The 22,368-nt window shown below is 32.8% G+C and overlaps 1 protein-coding gene across 4 annotated transcripts in view; it reads right to left on the bottom strand.

The window, feature by feature from the left end:
* EYA1 (EYA transcriptional coactivator and phosphatase 1) overlaps positions 1 to 4,383 on the bottom strand; it is a 123,435-nt gene extending 119,052 nt beyond the window's left edge. For 2 of the 4 annotated variants that reach the window (XM_053715120.1, XM_053715119.1), the window contains exons 1-2: positions 4,157 to 4,383; positions 2,071 to 2,198 (exon numbers count right to left, since the gene is read on the bottom strand). In XM_053715120.1, the coding sequence (XP_053571095.1) occupies positions 2,071 to 2,194 (124 nt within the window). In that variant the 5' untranslated portion in view covers positions 2,195 to 2,198; positions 4,157 to 4,383. The remainder of the gene's footprint in view (positions 1 to 2,070; positions 2,199 to 4,156) is intronic. The other 2 variants (XM_053715118.1, XM_053715122.1) reach the window with 2 other exon arrangements.
* Positions 4,384 to 22,368: the final 17,985 nt, after the last annotated feature.

The following is a 22,368-nucleotide window of genomic DNA, read 5'->3' on the forward strand; positions in this document are numbered from 1 at the left end:
CTGTTAAAAACCATTAGAGTAGTGTAATGGTTAATTAAAAAAGCTCAACTTTAAGTGAACCAGTGAGTTTTTATCTGTATTCTTTAACAAAGAACAGTCACTTGCTGGCAAGAGCTTCCATTACTGGCTAGGCAACACATTAGTGAGATATGATCTGAAACACTGGAATTTTTATTTAAAAGCTCCATATAAAATCTCACAGTAAAAATCAAACATTTTACAACACAGGTAATTTTACTTGCACAACTGATATACATCAGACTTTTAATATAATAAATGCAAACATAAATCTGTTGTCTACAATCACACTGCACAGAGAGATATATTATTAATGTAGCCAAATATTAAAAATCTACGGTAAGTTTTATCATCCTATTTAACCTGGGAATAGTACAATTTTTGTAAGAAGGGTTGTAATGATCAATCATTAGTAAAATTACTAGACAATGGTTAATCAGATCTTACATGACTAAACTGCTTTATTTTAATCATTTTCATTAAAAATATTAAAATGACTTAAATTCACAGTACATACTATATATATATATATACTGTACAGTATATATATATATATATATATATATATATATATATACACACACACACAAATGGCATTATTAGATGTAGTCTATAACAAGGATTACATAATAATTTGTACACATTCTAATCATGGCAAATATAATTTGAAGTGCTCCTAAATCAGTGACTATTAAGTGGCAGAACAGATGACACCTATTCCCAGTAAATCATGGTATGATCATTTATTTGTTGTCATTTTATGAGATGCATAATTCTTCAAAGTTGCACTGTGCTCATTTACAACATAAAATTATATTTTCTTTATTACAGGTACATATATGGGTTTTCAAAGTAAATTATGCCACACATATCATTTAACAAACGTTCCAAACTTTAAGAGCAACTATTTTTAAAAGCTTAGCTAGAGGCTGATTATTTTGCTCTTTCTAGTCACTTATATAAATGAATCTGATTCATCCATATATACTTTGTTACATCTTAATAAATTACTGGGAGTCAAAGCCTACAAATGTTTTAAAGCAAGTCTAACCAAAGCAAGGTGCACTGTTCTCATGGAACATACACAATAAAATGGGAGGATATTTGCAGTTTCCTTCCCACACCAAAACATTAGGTATCATCATTCTCAAAATACTTAGAAGAATCAAATTCATTGATAAAAAAAATACAAAACAAAAATACTTTATATCTGAACAGTATATAAATAAGAATTATTTTGTTCTGAAACCTAAGATAAGCAATAGACCATTTTGTTTTAGAAATAAAAGTTATTATAAAATAAGATAAAACATTTCACATGGAAAACAGCTTTTCTATAAATCTAAAATAATGTTTCAATATGCTTGAGTGATCTAAACATATTGTATTATTATTGAAATGTTTGATGTAAAAATATGCCATGCAAAATGTGTATGTTTTTGAGATGTGCATGGTGCTTGGTATCTTCTTTTACCATTCAAAGGGTAACATTATTACCCGGTGGTCATGTTATAGAAAACACAATGTACTGTGAATTGATTATTCTGCAAACAAATGTTTGTTTAGAGCTATTAAATACAAATAGGCACTTACTGTAGAAATATGTGTATACAATTATATAAGCGCTGAAAGAAGATACAGGTGTATTATGATATGTAATATATCCACAATACAGCTTAGTGCAACTCTATGACTCTACATGTGTGATTTAAAAAAAACAATTTCTTTTATTGTCAATACAGTATAAGTCTAATTACAAAAAATGCTTAATTTTCTGTGTTAGATCACAGTACAGTTGTAAATTCAACAACTAGGAGAACCAACAAAAACATACTTTAAAATCTATGAAGATTTTTGTTGTTAACCCCAGTTATTAAGCTCATAACTACAATGTGACCTAATCACATATTTTCAAAGGATGTTTTCATCATATGTTAGCATTGATTTTATTATTCTAAACAAAGAACATTTACAAGCTTTTAGCTTTTCATCATTTGCTTACATATCAACATGTAAGTTATTAATTTCACCAAATGTGTTGCAATCACTTACCTTCTGTGCCATTTGGTGTCATAGAATTGTTATTTATGTGGGAATTATCAAGGCTTTGCCCACTGGGAGAGTCGCTACTACCACTAAGACGGCTATGTGGACTGGCTAGATCCTGCATTTCCATAGACCTAAATATAAAAAAGCATGTTTCAATAGTATAGAAAACTATGCTTTTACTTAACAGAGATAAGGATATTGTGTGAGCAATTTTTAGCAGATTACTATAGGTGCTTTTAAATATTACTCAATCAACATAAAAAATGTACATTTATTACCTTAATATAATATACAGTTTATGTATATATATATATATATATATATATATATATATATATATATATATAAATAAAATTAGATAAAATGTGAATTGGTAAAATTGAGTTAAAATTACAGGTAAGCACAATTTAGAACATTTCAGATTATTTTTCCTATATTAAAATAGAATGATTACAATAAAGCTTTATTGAGCCTTTGCTAATAGGTTACTGGACAATACCTGTTCTTGCATTATCAATATATTAGAGTAAACAACCTGCTGTCAATGAATTAGCGCTCAGCACTCACACATTGTCATGATTTATCATCCAATTGTATTCCAAAGGGTCTGTAAACACTTGAACCAATTGATGTAGCCTGCAGTTCTGTGACAGGGAATGAGATATTCATGATGCATGTGTTTACTCTGGCAAACTACTTAATTGTTCTTCTGTTTCCGTTGAAACAAATGCAGCATTAAAACATTATTATGTCTGCTCAGTTGTTAGCTTTGTGGATTATATAAAGCGTGCCCAATTGAAAAAGGATAAGGCTATCGTACAGTGCATACATACAGGCTTTAACACTCTAGAGTAGCTCAGCTGTCACATAAGCAAAGCTTGTAGTCCACAATAAAGTCCAAGACAAAATCTTTTTTTATATTAGCAGAATAGAATTCTGACAAAATATTTAAATTAACATAGCTAAGCAAACACTCGAAAGCAATGTGTATATATATATATATATATATATATATATATATATATATATATATATATATATATATATACACACACACACACCCACACCCTGTGTTTTAACAATATTTATACATTTTTATAATAAATATAAAATATGATGGGGTTTTTTTTATTTAAAATTGAATTAAGATAAGAAAAAAATACTAATTAATAACTAATTACTTGGTAAAGTTTAGCATGACTTTCCATCTAATTATAGACAGCATGTGTATGTCTAATTATAACATTGCAGAATATCACATGAGTCTTATATATAAAGTTATTTAAAATCTTAGATTGCAATATATATTTGCTAATTATAAGAATCTTAAGTATTGCAAGAAAATGGAGTACACAATCAATATCTATTTGCTAACGTTTACAGCAAGATTTTCACTATAAGCGTAAAAAAAAAAAAAAATCCATGGTATTTTTACTCCTCAAGTTACACAATAAGAACAACAGAGTTCATTTAAAGATCACAGTACAGTTGTAACACAGGCAGATTGGCTGCAAAAACCAGTGCAAATGCGTGCTATACATTGCACATTTTACTTGCTATACATTGCACATTTTACTTTATTTAGAAAACTGCATGATTCTACTGTGTTTTAAATGGAATATTACACATGCTGTTCTCTGTATAAATATACAATGACAATGGACTCTAATTATTAAAATAAATTTAAAAATATAGCCTTAGAAACTTGTTTTATTCTGAGCTCAATTAAAACAAAGATCTATATGTTTTTATTAATACTATTACTGTTTTTACTTATAAGGTCCCACGTGTTCTGCACTTCTATTACAATGTGTACATTAGTTACACACCTTTAACAAAACAGAATTAAACAGACCAATCAAAAAGAGTCTGAGGGGCTTGTAGGTGAGTTAGCCTAGAATAATATTCATGATACATGAGATTAAAAGTATTTAAAGATAAAAATAATAAAAATGAATACATTTGGTGAAATAAAACCATCATCAAAGTTTTACAGGATGTGAATGACCAGTTAATTCATGCATTTCAGGAAACATGCTTTTATTGAACCCTATTTGATAATCTGAAGACAAGTAAAAATATGACTTACCTTTTTTTGGATGAAACAGCAACATCTGAACAGATTTAAGGACTTGTTACCTATATAAGCCACAACAATAGAAGAATAAATTATGTTGGCATCCAGGTTTAGTTCCAGTGTATGAAATAAAATAATATAGTCAGGTTAAGCCTAGGTTGACACCATATGCATAAGAGGACACTGTGGCAGTTAAGTCATATTGTCTTTAAGTTAAAAGACTAAACTGTGTATTCTCCCCTCCGTTCTCCTCCTCTTTCTCCCTGTCAGGGGGAAGGCAGCCAAATGGCATGGATAGTGATTCATCATTGGCCTATGACAGCTGCAAAATGGATTACCCCTCCCCCTATCAACATGCAAAGCAGTTTTTCCAAGGTAGTTAGAACAAGGTGTTTGGGAAAAGGTAGCTATTAACTAAATAAGCATGTTGAACAGAAATAGCTCAAGCATTAAACACACAGCAGCATCCTTAGATAATCTTTCATCGGTTATCACTGGTCGAAATGTATCTCATCCTATAAAACACTTTAACTACTGACAATGTTTTACACTGATCGACTTGCTTCTCCTCATATCCCAAAACTCATTTTAAGTTAAAAACAAACAGCTTCTGAATTTGTGGATTGACTTTGTACTTTGGATGACAGTTAATACTGCACAATTTTACAGTGTTATTCGTTGACAAGTTGTTAAAAGATCTATTTCCTATCTATCTATCTATCTATCTATTTATCTACCTATCTATCTATCTATCTATCTATCTATCTATCTATCTATCTATCTATTTATCTATCTTTCTGTCTGCATATCCTATATTATTGTGTGTCTCTTTGTCTTTCTCTATCTATTTATCTATATATATAATATATATATATATACACAGACTATCACTAAGTAATTATAATTAATTAAAGTATTATGTACACGTGACCATCTATATTGTGTGCTCACAAAAATAAACATTGCATGTACACTACATTTTTTTATGCAGAGTTAGACAATTTGTTGCATGCTGGGCAGGCAGGTGATGAAGTCCAGGTGAAGAAAGGCTTTTTGGCCTAGAAAGCACAAACAAACTCTCCTTCAGCAACAGGAACATATTGTCTAAAAGTCTCCATTCAAAAACTTTGATGTGCATTTTCATTCAACCTGAACTGACGTCTCTTTGATGATCACAAAACAAAGGCCTTAGAGATGAGGCATTTTAAGTGCAATATAATCATTCAAGCATATGTCACTTTTTTGGATATTTTTTTATTACTATTGGGCAGCAAAAGGTATTCAACATTTCAAATATAATAAAATCCAATTAAAATAAAAATAATAAAATATAATTGCATTTTAAATAATATTACATATTTTATTGCACAATACTCTTGCAGCCTTTTTATTTTCATTCATAAGTAATATATATTTGATATCTTGCTAGTTTTATAGTAGCCAAAGCAATGTGGCTTAAGGATTCTATTCACTGGATGATATTAAGGCACCTGGTATAAATTATAGGTGAGAACCCAACACTTCATTATAATGATGAGAAGGATTTATTTTATGCTTCTACAGCTTTTTTTCTCCAGAGTACACAAGAAGACGCTCGATCCAGATAAGCCACTGTTACTATTTTATGAATTACTCATTTTAATACCAGTACTAAAAGCTGTCAACATTTTTTCCAGCATGAGTCTGTTGTATAAATTATATTAATCAAAATATTATATAGTTTACCCAATAAATATAATATGGACACTGTTCAAATGTTATTGTAAACCTATTAACAAATTATCTTCAATGATTCACACAGACTTTAATTGAGAACGTTTTTCATCTGGACTAAAATCCACCCAAAATTTAGTTATTTTAAAATTGGGATAAGCTACCTATATGTGTAAAAACATATAAGTCTAAATTATAGAAGCAAATATAGTTATTCATTTGTATTTACAGTCTATTTAAAACATGTGTTACAAGTTACCAGATTAGGGACAAAATATCTCCCTAATCAAAATAACTTTAAGACAACTAATCCTCACTTAGGCTGGTCAGCTGAATCCACAGAGTGGCCCAGGAAAAATAAATGCGTTTCTAAGAATGTGAGCGCAGACAACAATTAGACACAGATGTGAGGGGAATTAGTTGCAGTTTACAAAATGCTACACTTCATATGCCTTCTCCCCCAATATGCATGGTAAAATTATGATGTTGAAGCAAAAAGAAAAAAAAACTAGACAAGGAAAATACATCTCTGGTTAGTGCTGACATTTATTTTTTCACCACCGTATGTGTTATTCTAAAGCAATCCCACACTTATGTCTGATAAGTGATAGACATATGGAACATTTCCACTTTGTAACAAACCAAAATGACACCAAAAACATACACAGTTTTTTTAAAAATAAAATATAAAATATATGGTTTGGAAAATGACTAAGAAAGGCTATTTGTGCATGAATTATAAAAAAAAACTAGAAAAAGTTTCTTCAAGGCTATTTTTTAAATACAAAAAATAAAAAATATTGATTGAGAAAACATCTATTAAATACAAAATGATTACACTAGAAAATGGTACAGAAATATATACATATGGTTGGGCATACCCTGACACCATACACCAATAAACCTCTACTAAAAGATGAACACATTGTAGTGATGTCAATTTAGGGGTGGTAGGGGTGGTAACTAAGTTCTGATTAGTTAATTAGGTCTTTAAAGCTGAATGTTTCTACTAATTAGAATTTAGATTTTTCACAGATGTAGATTTTGATGCTTTGTTAGGAAGATTTTACTTCTGTTTAGGCTGCAAAGTAGTACATGTCATTGTTGGGCCCAGATGTCATGCAGGGGTTAAATGTTGAATACATTTTCACCAATCCATTGAATAGCCACATTAAATCTGTTAATACTGTGCTCTTCAACCTCCAAAAATTATTTCCAGAAGGCAGATTTGCTTTAGCAAGATCATCAAACAAGACTTTACGTTCACATTTTCTCACATTTTCCCTACCACAGAGCACAGGACGCGGAGGAGAACTCATGACTTTTGCTCTGTTTATTATAGTTTGGGAAATTACAAAATCAAAAGCGTCTGACAGTAGATTCTGAATAAAGCCAAAAAGTTAATAATGTCTTGTGAAACATAAACTGTAAATGGGAATGGATTCGAAATTTCAAAGCAAAAGAAAAATCTAAGCAAATTATGGGCTTTCTAGTCTTGTATTTTTGCTTACTTGAAGCAAATTTTTATAAAATTACTATAATTTAAAACATTTTTTTTCCTAGTGAAATGGTATTTTCAAAATGAAAGTACCAGTCTTATCAAAATAAATGTAGTTGATGTGAAAGACATTTTTGTTGAGTTGTATTTTTATTTTTCCAAAGAAAACATGCCAGTATAATTTCCTTAGATTGAAAATAGTTTATATGAAAACCATATCTAAAAAATCCAGCTATTTGATTAAAAATAGAGTGAGTACCGTTTAAAGCAAATCATAAATACAATTATAGTGGTATTTTGGAAGTATATTGTTTCATTATCATTTGCTTGTATGGAACATTCAAAATTTAGGATCACACTTCTCTATAAGTACACAAGTGATGTTATTTATTACTGTATAAATTGTTAAAATGATTTAGCTTGTCACAGGCTGTAGGTTTTCATCTGTCTTAAGTAAATTGTTAAACTATTACAGTATTTTATTTATTTTTACTTATATTTAAGGCTGTCTGTCTGACTATCTGTCTGTCTATCTATCTATCTATCCATCCATCTATCTATTTATTCATCCATCTATCTATTTATATTCCAGACATTTTGTGTATTAGTAAGAAATGTGTATTTTTTTTTAGATATTTAAGAGTAAACTAATAAACATTTTCCTCTGACGGATAAACCATATTGATATTTTTCTACCCCTGAAAATATATACCTGGAAAAGAGGAGGTTGTTCCCTGAAACATCATGTAATTAAAATCAATCTAGGATATTTGATTTATATATTGTATATAAATTACATATTAATTTGAATTAAACACAAATATATTTACTCTTTTAATTTCAAAATATATATTATTTTAATATGTATTTAGATATATGCCTTTAAAGCCATGAGTACATTTTTTTAAGTATGTTTTGATATTTTAAAGCTTCTAATTATAACTTTATACAATAGTTATTTTTGTTTTATCAAGTATTATGAATATACATTTCCTTAATTTATAAAATAAATAAAATAAATGTAATTATATATATATTTTTTATTTTGTATATTGTTTATGGGTTGTTTTATTATATATGTATTTAAATTCTGCTATGCATATAAGTACTTAAATAAATACACACATATGTTTTATGTACCTATATAAATTTATACGCATGCAAAGCACAAACTTTACAATCGTCAATCTAAACAAACATCACAACTTAATAACACCACAATAAAACAGAATGAGTTCATCAAACATTTCCACCATTGAAGGAAAGATTTCTGCACAAAATCAACCACTTTAAGTAAATGTTTAAATCAAAGTGTACTTACTATTATCTGTTTATTCCATCACCAGCTTCTCGTCATTATTTTATGCAATAATTCCTTTCATTGTTGCTTTGTGGACTGAATACAGTTGATTTGCTTTGAGAAGTTCTAAACTGAACATACAATTTGAAGTGTGCTTTTTTTCTGGAACGCAAAACCAGACTACAGAAATGAAAAATCTTGATTAAAGTTGCAGGCTCAGAAGCCTGAGTGTCTGGCCTGGAGAAAAAAGTCTTTAGAGAAAGAAAAATAGCAGACTGAAATTTCACAGGCAGTCATATAGCTGCGACTGGCAAAGCAGATCTGCTTGTACTCAACCACAACACTGAAGTCAGTGAGCAGAGCGCTCCTTTCACAGTAAAAACAGATATCTTAGGTCCTTTGACAAAGAATAAGAATCCTCTTCCCTCCTATTTGTTTGGTTTCTCTAGTAGATCTGCCCATATAGCCAAAGGGCTTTTTTTGTTTTGTTTTGGAAAGGCAAACCACAGTGATTCCCTTGTTCTGACCTTACTGGCTTAAATATAACAATTGCAGTCAGTACTGGGCTGCTGTCTGAGTCAACCTTGCTGTCTTGGAAAATCGTATTATGTAAATGAATCCATAGCTGTGTCTGAATATACAGCTGTGTAAAAAAAGCCAAACTAGAGCCCTCTGTCAAAATATTATGAAGCATTATCAGGTCCCAATTAATAGAAGAATATACCCCACAGAAATAAATACAATAAACTTAATATACTTATTATTTACTTTAGGTAAATGAAGTCTGCAAACGTATTGTGCAAAACTACATTTTTATATGCAAAATATTAATAAATGTTATATATTAGCTTATTCACTCAATGAACATGATTATCTGTCTGTGTATATATCTATGTAAATACAATAAACTTAATGTACGTATTATCATTATTTTACCTTAGCTAAATGAGGTGAGTAAACTTATTGTGCAAAACTAATATATATGCAAACTAAAATCATATTTTTATATATTTAATTATGTGTTTACAAAAATAAATATTAGGGATGTGCAAAATTTGGCATGTGTTTCACTAACTATAAGGGCTGCGGTCTATGCTTTTGCCTGATTTTGGTGATGGATTTTTTAGACTAAAAGTGCAACATGCCTGTGCAAATAGTCTGATTTTTGCATATTCCTGATGATTATTGCACTGTACCTAATTAAAATTGGCAACTCATTGTTTATGCTAAAATCTGCATGCATATCAATTTTCATTGACAAAAATGAATTATTACTGTTATGGCTTATTCAAATATATTATGATGTTGATAAGTTCTGAAATATAACATTATGATTTAATGTCTCTAATTCTATTTTTCCAAAATAACTAAAATAAAGAATGAAGATTGGATTAAATAGTCATTGTAGAATGGATGTAATTAAATCTTATTGTTGTTTATTTTTATTAAAAAACTACAAGAAAATACATATGAAATAATGACCATTTTATAATGTTGCATCATATTCCGTTAGTATAAGTTAAGTTTTATGATGGCTTTTATTGTGTATTTGTATTATGCATTGAGATTAATAAACAATTAAGCAATTAATAAGCAATTAAAATCTGCTAAAAATATATTACTAATTGAGCCAATGGTTCCAAAAATAAAAAACTGACCAAATACAAAGGTGTATTAAATTAATTATGTTTTCAAGCTATATTTCTATAGTATTATATATTTAACAAAATTTTAATATAATATATAAAAAAATAAGCAAAATGCATACTAAAATTATTTTGTAATTTAATTATGCATGAAACTCATGTTTTTTTTCACCTGGAAAATTGTAAAATCCTTTATTTGTATCTACCCTTTCCTCTTTGCCCCCAATAGGAAGCTCTTTGTATCAACTGATTTTTTTCTAGTCTAGCCAGCTCCACAGAGAATTGAGAAGCAGAAGAAGACATTGAAAAAAAAAACCTCTCAATTTTTGTTCAACAGTTCAGCCAAGAAGCATTGTAAATACATAGCCAGAAGAATGATAAAATAAAACACAACTATTAAAAACATATGAAATATTTTCATTTTTATCTTATGGAATGAATACTTCTTTTGATAACTTCTATCCATCTCTCTCTCTATCTATCTATCTATCTATCATAATATATCTTTTACCTATTTATATTCTAGCATCTATCTATTTATCTATCTATCTATCTATCTATCTATCTATCTATCTATCTATCTATCTATCTATCTATCTATCTATCTATCTATCTATCTGTCTGTCTGTCTGTCTGTCTGTCTGTCTGTCTGTCTGTCTGTCTGTCTGTCTGTTGGTCTGTCTATCTATATTTTTACCTATCTATCTATCATCTATCTATCTATCTATCTATCTATCTATCTATCATATATATTTTAACCCTCTATATTCTATCATCTATCTATCTATCTATCTATCTATCTATCTATCTATCTATCTATCTATCATCTATCTATCTATCTATCTATCTATCTATCTATCTATCTATCTATCTATCTATCTATCTATCTACAGTATCTATCTATCTATCTATCTATCTATCTATCTATCTGTCTGTCTGTCTATCTATCTATCATCTATCATTAATCTTGAATAGACCAATCCTCCAGGTGTGAAATTGCAACAAACTTGTACTAAATTAGCCGCAATAGCTGAGAAGAATCTCCAAGTTGACTCTTCTCATAAGGCAAATGGTTGTAAAGTAATCCTTTATAAAACACTTGCACAGCTGGTTAAAAGGGACAGTCTACAATAGAATTGTTATTGTTTTAAAAGATAGATAACCCCTTTACTACCCATTCCCCAGTTTTGCACAACCAACACAGTTATATTAATATACTTTTTACCTCTGTGATTACCTTGTATCTAAGCATCTACTAACAGCCCCCTGATCACATGACTTTGTATTTATTATTTATTGACTTGCATTTAGTATTGTGTTGTGCTAACTCTTAAATAACTCCCCGGGCGTTAACACATTGTTATCTATATGGCCCACATGAACTAGTTGTCTCCTGTTGTGAAAGCAAATACAAAAGCATGTGATTAAGAGGCTGTTTATAGAGCCTTGGAAACAGGCAGACATTTAGAGGTTTACATGTTTTAAAGTAAGAATATATATACACAGAAATATATACTGTATGTATATATTCATAAACATACAGTATATATTTTAAATTTGCTGCCCAAAGCTGCATGACTTATCCTCTGCGCTGCGCTAGGTTCTCTGCCATGTCTCACTGCATCAGAATAAAGGCTACCTTTGGAGCCTATGGAAGCGTGTCCTCATAAGCGCAAAGCTGCCAGGTAATGTGAATTTGAGGTTGCGTCCCCATTGCGCTTAACTTTTAATACCAGCACACATTTGTGTGCGCTCGTATTACTGAGTGGAGAGCAAATATCGCGGTCGTGAAAGCACAATTTTGCAATCCACTTAATTGCATCAATCAAGCACAAATACATTATACAATGTGTTTAAGTCACTGTTTGCCAATAAAAAATATACAAATGAAAACATAAATAACTACTGTAGCTCTATAACAGAAACACGTGATAGCTCTATCATATCTTGGCAAACCATAAAATTGTGACATAGCAATTTTACTGACCAAAACATTCTTTTAAGTCGGTCTAAATAAAGGGATCTGAAAAGGGCAATTACAATAGCAGGCCTTTTGCTATTTCTCGCACTTTTGGCTCACCACTAAAAGTTCTATTTTTAAAATAAAGCCAAAATCTCTGTGATCACAATCCATTTTTCTAACAAATTTCATCAGGTTTTTGGACCTATTTTACACTTATCGAATTAGACACCTAAAGGCAGTTCCGAATGGGCCTCTATAACATATTTGCAAGGAAATAATTCTATTATGTTACACATTTGCCAGACACTCTGAAATAGCCACAGGAGACATTTTAGAGGTTATGTATACAAGGTCTAAATTCATTAAAGCTCTTTCCATTTTTGTTGTATAGTCTATCTGCAGTGGACATGACACACATCTACATATGTATATGTACATTTATATATGTATAGCATGTGTAATATCCTGTACAGCTAAAGGCACCTTCAGCAAAAGGGAGACTCTCCTTAAATAGAATTGATTCTTAAATTGCAGCTTAACAGAAAAAGGAATATTTATTTAAAATAGGAATAGATCCTCTTTTAAAATAAGTGGTTTCATAATTCCTCTTTGTCAGTCCTGTCAGCATTGCTTCTTTTTACCTTTCCGCGTCATCATGGTTGCATCGTTTTTGGGCTGCTTTTCTTGTGTCGTCGTGGTCACGTCGTCCTTGGGTGCCGTTACTTGCGTCATTATGGTTGCATCATTTTGGTCTTCGCTACTTGCGTCGTCGTGGTTGGGTCATTTTTTGGCGTTGCTTCTGGCGTCATCTTGTCACATCACTTGCGTCACTTTTGGCGCGACCGTTAGGCCTTAAATATCAGAACTACCACACTCTCCTTATACGAGTATAGTTTCCTGTTACCTTTGTTTGAGCTTTTGTGATTATCAAGATATTTGGCTTTGAACTTGGATTGGACACTGACTTTGGCTTCTCTTACTCCATTTTGTTACCTTGCAAGATTGGACTTATACCTGGCTTTGAACTCAGATTGGACACTGACCTTGGTTCTTCTATTCTTCAGCTTCTGGATTCTGGTATCCTCCTTATCCTGATTGGAGAAATCCCTATTTCAGGTACTGTGCTATTGTCTATTCTGCACTGTACTCATCCAGTCTCTGCCAGGACTTGTCCAAAGCCCTCAGTGTGGTTTATCTCTATCCTACCTCAGTCTCTGGGTATTTCTGACTTAGACATTACTCGAGTAGTATGACACTTTGTAGTTTGGTATATACTAACACAATTAAACATAGATATATCACATGGCTGCTATTGTCATGATAATCCACTGATAGCCCCTTGAGCAACTGACCCCTCAATTGAAATATGAGACTCTTCTCTTTCAAAAGAGAGGTTGGAAGACAGTCAAAGTAGATAGGTGACTGCAATTTCTATAGCTTTCACCTGCTGCACATAAGATCTTCCATCATAAAGAGGGGGAGGGAGATTTGTATGTGTTATATGGGGAATAAAATCTGCTTTAGACATTTTGGGCCAGCTTACGAGTGGAGTGCAATCTTTTGTGTAAGAGAGATATGAGGGCCGAATTATCATTGTCTGTTGGATATGATACGCTGTAGCGTATCATGTCCGCCAGACATCGCTGAATGCCCACAGCATACACTGTTGGCATTTAACATTGCACAAGCAGTTCTGGTGAACTATCAGGGGGTGTCAATCAGCCCGATCATATAGGATCAGGTGGATTGATGTCCGCAGCATCAGAGGCGGCGGACCAGTTAGGGATCAGCGGTCTTAAGACCGCTGCTTCATATCTGCTGTTTCCGGCAAGCCTGTAGGCTTGTGCGGAAACAGATGCAGCAATTTTACGATTTGAAAGTAAATGCTAGATTGATTACTGCATCCTCAGAACTCTGGTTAGCTGTTTTGCAAAACAAAAAAGTCTCAAAAACACGTAAAAAAATACATTACAAAGTACATTAACACACCCATAATAAAACCATCTAATCAAATATTCTAAAAAAATATTGCATACAAAAGTTATAAGGGCTCAAAAGATATGAGATCTCAGGTGTACAAATGGCTTTTGACATAGAGATACATACAGATACCTGTCTACAGATGTATATACATATATATATATATATATATATATGTATATATGTATATATGTATATATGTGTGTGTGTGTGCGTGCGTGTAGATATATATTGTACCAAAATACCATCAGATATATGTAGAAATGTTTATTTATAATAATAAATAATATAATATATATAGAACATATTCCTGTATGTGAAGAATATTGGAATGTGAAATATTCTTATTTTCATTTTGGGTTAGTGCACAAGGATATGCGGTCAGGTTTGCACGCGAGTGTTAGGTTATGTCCAATGACATGAACGCGTATGCAATATTGTAAGTACGGCTTTTTATTCTTGTCCAGTTAGTGCGCGAACAACAGTTTACTTTCAACTCATAATACAAGCACAACCTGACAAGCACAAAAAGCATACTATTTAATAACATAAGGACTGGTGATGCTAGAGAGGCTAAAGGTGCTCTTGCGCTACAATTAGTGCACCACTCGTAATCTAGGCAAGAGTTAACTATTGCAATCCATTTCCATCTTTTAGTTTGCTAGGATGGACAGACTGCTTTTCTATTGCTATATGGTTGTTTTACAACTTTCACAAGGATTGTTTGAAACATGATTTTGTTGCTAGTGTTTGTTAAAGGGACATTTCTTGTTTCTAGTTTCAATGCAAAACACTTAAATATCTTTTATTTTACAGGATTCTTACGTCTTTTATACTATTTTGTGACACTGCTGCCTTTCTGCTTTGTATCTTTATAAGAGTCCCTTAAACAAGATTGCTAATTCATAAACAGCTTTCTATAGGGGAAGAACCTCCATGCACTTCCAAATATTGACCTCAGGGTCACAAATACTCATTCCAGATTACAAGTTCAATATTGTATGCACTGTTGTTTTCATATCATAAATACAAATTGCATTTTTTTGCATATACAGTGTTACATTATATTCCTACTGTGTACCTTAAATAGTTCTTGTCTGAAATTTGAATACAAATTTTATTTTTCTATAAAAAAAAAATTTTGACAAACAATTTCATTATGATTTTTAATGTTATTAAATAGTGCCATTTTTTACTGCTTTTTTTATTCAATAAGTATTTATTTCATTTTTTTTTTTTATTTTCAAAATAAAGCTTTATTGGCGAAATGTTAAAAATACAGGGCATTAATATGCATACATTGCAAAGTCAGTTGTACATAATTTCAAACACCTGTACAGTTAAAGTTTGTTTATATCATTTCGCAGATAGGAATTAGTTCAAATCAAACAGCATAAGAAAAAACTTCGTCAGATACCACAGAAATGTATACTGACTGTATAACAATAACGTCTAACATCAGCTGCTTAGCGATACAAATTATAAATACATAGAAGACATCGGAAAGAAGGATAAGCGTAATTCCTCGGGTACAGATCATATGGTATTTATCGCTTTTCAGCAGCTTACTCATATCACACTGCTGCCTATAATACTGTACTCTTTAGAAAAGTAGATGTCTAGAGAGGTAGAATAAGTGGGTTAGGGTTACAGGATGTAGAGATGGGGGAGGGAAAAGGGGAGGTAGAGAAAAAAAAAAAAAAAAAAAAAAAAAAAAGGGGGGGGGGGGAGGGGAAGGAGACCCTTCCCCTTTAAACTGTGTCCCAGCTCAGAACATTGCGACACCTCATTAGTTCACAATCCTCTTCCCTCCCAGATCATAAGCATCATCTCATGTGTACCTAGTTTTCCTATTTTAAGGTAGTGGTATCTTTCGAGTCTCAGCAGGTCTGCCACTTTAGCTCTCCACTCTTGAACACTGGGGGTGGTTTGTTTTTTCCAATACATGGGAATCAAGCTTTTTGCTCCATTGAGCATCACCAGAAGAAGCCTATACTTATCTTCCCTTGTGATCTTAGGTAGCTGATGATATAGTAAATAACTTGGATTGGGAGGGATGATCACCTCGAGGACCCTACTCATTTCGGCCATTATGTCATTCCAATAAGGTGTTAGTAGGGGACAGGACCACCAAATATGTATTAGGGTGCCATTTTCTCCGCATCCTCTCCAGCATCCCCCATTTGTGTGGGGGTATATGTGTTTTAACCTTTGGGGGGTCAGATACCACCTGCTCATCAGTTTGTATTGTGTTTCTTGAACCCTAGCTGAAATTGAAGCTTTCTTTGTTTTGTCAAATATCTTGTTCCATTCCTTAGGTCCTATATCTAAGCCCAGTTCATTTTGCCACGTCTGTGTAAAACCAGGAAGGTAGTCTTCACCACCTTGCTGTAGTAATCTATAAATCTGAGAGATCAAATGAGAAGGGGGTGTGGTCATTGTGCACAGAGTTTCAAAGTAAGTTCTGCGTCTAGTCAGATCTGGCTTAGCTTTATGAGTGGTGAAGTAGTGCAAAGTCTGTGTCACTGTGAACCATGAGGTAAATGCCTCTCTGTTCCACTCAACTAGTTCTTCTTGTGACTTCAATTTATCCCGACTGAAGTATTTATTTCATTTTATATGATTTTTAAATTATGATTTTTCTTGAGTCTTAGGCCTATATTTAACAAAGTTTGGCGGACCTGATCCGCCAGTGCCAATCAGGCCCGCCAGATCTCGCTGAATACGGAAAGCAATACGCCGTCCGTATTCAGCATTCACCAGCAGCTCACAAAAGCTGCTGGTGCAACAACGCCCCCTGCAGACGGCGATGTCTGTCCGCCTGCTCAGAGCAGGCGGACAGGTTATGGAGCAACGGTCTTTGTGACCGCTGCTTTATAACTGCTGTTTCTGGCGATCCTGTAGCCTTGCCAGAAACACGGGCATCAAGCTCCATTCAAAGCTTGATAGATAGGCCCCCTATTGTAATGTATGCATCTTCTTCACATAGTTAAAAGCAGAGCACACCACTTTGCAAGACACACTGTTCTCAAGGTAAAAACTGCCTTTATAGAATTAATACAGGCACTTTATAGTACTGAAGTGATTTCTTATAAATTCTCACAAGCCCAGAGAGCTTTACAGAATCGGCCCCTAAGTATTGGTTTTAGATAAGGAGTATTTTGTTTAAAAGGACAGTCAACATCAGATTTTTTGTTGTTTAAAAAGATAGATAATAGGGATGCATACAACCTACACTAACATTTCTTTATACCAGTTCCTCTCCTCCATTGCTATCCCCTGAACCCCTTAGCATGTAAGCCTAAGAGTCCAGCTGTTTGTAGATCACCTTCATAAGAGCTGACTACAACAGTGCAACTCTTGGCAGGGCCCTCTACCCATTTGATCCCTATAATTGTTTTGTTGTACTCCGCATTTGTTTATAGTGCTGCGGAATCTGTTGATGCTCTACAAATAACCGATAATAATAATAATAATAATAATAATAATAATAATAATAATAATCCCTTTATTACCCATTCCCCAGTTTTGCATAACCAGAACTGTTATATTAATATACTTTTTACCTCTGTGATTACCTTGTATCTAAGCCTCAGCAAACTGCCCCCTTTTTCAGTTCTTTTGACAGACTTGCATTTTAGCCAATCAGTGCTTACTCCTAGGTAACTTCACTTGCATGAGCTCAATGTTATCTATATGACACACATGAACTAACGCCCTCTAGTGGAGAAAACCTGTCAAAATCCATTCACATAAGAGACGGCCTTCAAGGTCTAAGAAATTAGCATATGAGCCTACCTAGGTTTAGCTTTCAACTAAGAATACCAAGAGAACAAAGCAAAATTGGTAATAAAAGTAAATTGGAACATTGTTTAAAATGACATGCCCTATTTGAATCATGAACGTTTATTTTGGACTTGACTGTACCTTTAAATAATATAGAGATACGTTATTGAGGTCAGTTCTTCCTGGAAACTCACCCCATTTCATTGGTATATGCTTTCAATTAGCAGAAATAGCTGTTTCATGTACAAAAATAAACCAAATGAACAATTTTCCATAGATTTTATATTCTGATATATAACGGGAAAACAGTTTTACAGTGTACTGTCCCTTTAAGAAGCAACGGTCATGAGGCTGTTATTTCATAAAATTTCTACCACCTTAAAGGTGACAGATTGAAATCACCCTGGACTGATCAGACTGAGGTGATTGACAACCCTTGCTCTTGTGTGATTTATTGCTTGAAACTAGGGGTAGGAGAGAGAGGTCTTGTTCATTCTTAAACTTTACCAAGCAATGCTGCATCTCAAATTGCAGGCAAACAGGTTCCCTCAATAGAATCTTGTCTACCAATATTTCCATAAATATATCTGTTAATGTCCTTGTTATTACCCTTTAGGTACTAAGTTCAAACAAGTATAATATTTTGTATATGTCAATTATGTTTCCAAATTTCTGTGAAATGAGTCAAAGGGACCCATTTATTAAGCTGTGGATAATGCTTTGGGGGCCTCAGTTATTCAGGCTCATGTGAGCATGGGGAGGCATTACAAAAGCAGGGTCTTGTGCAATGATAAATGTGTGCAGAGGATGCTGCCTAATTGCCAAGAAGCCATGTGGATGAGGTTCCTGATAGCCTTGTCCACCTGGCAAATGATAAATGGAGGCCAATATCTAGTAAAAAGGAAACCCTGGTGTCCTTGGCAGTCATCATGTGTCAATACATTTATTGAAATAAAATTAGGAGTGCATTCTAATAAAGATTTGAAGCACCACATTATTCTGAATCTTTTATAATAAAAATAATATTCTTCACTATTAAAGTGATAGTAAATCCTAGCGTTTGTGAATTGCTAGGATTTACCAGTGGAACAAATAAAGGGAACTTTCAGTCATGAAGTTTAAAATACCTCAGGCTGCCCGTAGCAGAATGCTATTTAGCCAATAGCCATGTGTGCCAGCTGGCATTATGCCGTATAGCTAGCATGCTATTGGCTAAGATCACCTCACTGCAAAATAGCATTCTTTTTTTTTTGTTCAATTTATTTTATTGGTAGTCCATTTGGGGTACAAAAAGTAAGAAAGTATATAAATGCACTGTTCACATATTTGGGGAATAAGTACATCTCAAGCTTTTCTATTCCCTTCCTTCTTTAAAAAACAAAAACAAAAACAAAAACCCCAAGAAGGAAAGAAAAATAGAATATCAGAACACAATTGAAGCTCCTTAAATTAAACATGCGTTTACTAAAAACAGACCAAAATACAAAAAATAAACCATCGGATAACACATAGAGACCAATTTATCAAATGTCTGTCGGACCTGATCCGACAGTGCGGATCAGGTCCGACAGACATCGCTGAATGCGGAGAGCAATACGCTCTCCGTATTCAGCATTGCACCAGCAGCTCTCGGCCAATCAGCCGCTAGCAGGGGGTGTCAATCAACCCGATCGTACTTGATCGGGTTGAATTCCGGCGATGTGTGTCCGCCTGCTCAGAGCAGGCGGACAGGGTTATGGAGCAGTTGTCTTTAGACCGCTGCTTCATAACTGCTGTTTCTGGCGAGCCTGCAGGCTCGCCAGATAGACGGGGCCTCAAGCTCCATTCGGAGCTTGATAGATAGGCCCCATGGAGTCCATATAGTTATCATTAAGAGTGCATCATCTTTTTTTTTAATAATATTATTCCTTTTGAGATCAAGTAACTTTCTATCATCCCCTAAATGGGTACCATTTTCTACCTTAACTTGAGGGGGGAATGCTCTGAAATGGTAGTTATAATTATTATAATTTGAGTTCCCATTCAGCCTTCTCCCAGTCTATATTATCTTCCGGGTATAACGAATACTTAAACCTAAGTTAAACAATTTCCTTTTAGTACCCCTTCATCCTATTCCAAGACATAATTTTTGTACTGAAAGAGAAGATAAATTCGCTTCAACTTGCCCTCCTCTCATGCAAGATAAAAAACTAATAAATCTGCGTAGTTCATTTCTCAATATCGCATTTAAAACATAATCCGTGGATCTAAGAGGATATATAATTTTCTTTCGCACTTCAATTGTTTAGAGAGTGGATAAATGTTTCCCATTTTTTTAAAAATGTATTAACTTCTTTAACTTTATCTTGATCTATCATACAATGCTCCATCGTCATTTGCTTAAATATCTGCTTGTTTAATTCGGCTATGGATGGTGGTTTCTTCGTAATCCAACCTGGCAGAACCCTGGCTACTCCAATCACCATTTCAATAAATGTTTTATCTTTAATTCTATCCTCTGAGGCGAATAAAAAAAAATATTAAGTCACAACATATAATTATCTCTACTTTTAATATTCTGGATAGCCAATAGATTATTTTATTCCAATATTGTCTGAATATTGTACATTCCCAGAAATAATGGAAAATATCAGCACCACTGCTACGACATTTAACACATTTATCTTTGACTTTACTATTCCATCTTGCCATTATTGAAGGTTTCAGAAATGCTTGATTTAGTATATTAATGTGTGTTTCTCTATAGTTAGTAGAGATAAATATCTTGTTTATTTTACTGATACTATTCTGAATGTGTTTCTCACTGCATTCCGTTAACCCCTTTCTATGCCATTTTTTAACAATCATTTGCAGATTTAATTGACCGTCTTGAAGTATTAAGTCCTTATACCATTTTTGATGGAGAAATCTCCCATCTTACATAATTCAAAATTATCCATAATTGTAGACCAGCTCCACTCCTTCCTCTGAATTTGTAACAACTTATTAACTACATTCCTTAGTTGTAGATAGGCGTAAAAGTCTTTACTAGGTAAATCAAATTCACGTCTTCTTCAAAGGTTTTAATCTGTGATATATCCATATTAAAATGTATCAATTGGTTATATATCAGTCCCTTTCTTTTCCAGCTATGAAACACTGCTGATTTTAATGCCTAAAGAAATGGGGGATAGCCTACTATTGTTAATTGATTAGACACTGCATACTCTACTTTAAGTTTTTTGCAATATTGTTGCCAGGCTTTAATAATACCCATAATTGTACTAAAGTTTTTAATCTTCTTTGGCATATATTTTCCTTGTGTATGCAGTAACGCTTTAAAGTACGATTTCACTATCTCCTCTTCTAAAGATTTAGCTGTATAGTATTCTTTATCTATCAACCATTTGGCTGCTATTTTAACCAGACAAGCTATATTGTATTTACCTAAATCTGGAACTGCAAGTCCTCCATATTCTTTAGAATATGATAATATTTTAAGTCATATTCTCCTCCTTTTTCCCCTGCATATAAACTCCATCATCTTTTTATTAAATATTTTGATGTCTGCTTTCTTTATTAATAAAGGAAGATTCTGCAGTTTATATAATATTTTTGGAAATAAGATCATTTTTATTAATCCAATTTTTCCTGATAAAGCCAAAGGTAAATGTTTCCATACAGTAAGCTGATCATATAGCTTTTGGAGGATTGGCTTAAAATTCAGATCATACCATAGTTTTGAATTCTTACTTAGAATAATACCTAGATACATGATTTGATCTATGACTTTAAATAGACTTTTCCTAATAGATTCCCCCTGCCTATTTAACCCTAACAATTCTGTTTTATTGATATTTACTCTGAAACCCGAGAATGAACTGTATATTTCTATAATTTCCATTAATATAGAAATATTCTGCTTGGTATTTCTTAGAAATATGAGTACATCATCTGCATATAGTAATATTTTTTCCTCAATGCTTTTATATAAAACCCTTTGCAAATCCTGTTGTATTTTTATGGCTAATGACTCAATAAATAAATAGGGCGAGAGTGGGCAGCCTTGCCTAGTGCCTCTTTCCAATTTTATTTCTGTAGATTCTATCCCATTCACTGAAATCGAGGATACCGGATTATTATTGAAAATAGCATTCTGCCTGAGGTGCAGAGCACAGTGATTGCAACAAAAAAATAAAGGAACTTTCAGCATGAAGTATTTTATACTTCATGACTGAAAGTCGCCTTTATATGCTGCACTGGTAAATCCTAGCATTTCAAAAATGCTATTATTTACTATAACTTTAAGTAGTATCTAAAGGCTTGGTCAAGTTGCCTGGCACCTCATTGTACCCCTGC

Source organism: Bombina bombina, chromosome 5, assembly GCF_027579735.1.
Source record: "Bombina bombina isolate aBomBom1 chromosome 5, aBomBom1.pri, whole genome shotgun sequence".
Lineage (NCBI taxonomy): Eukaryota > Metazoa > Chordata > Amphibia > Anura > Bombinatoridae > Bombina > Bombina bombina.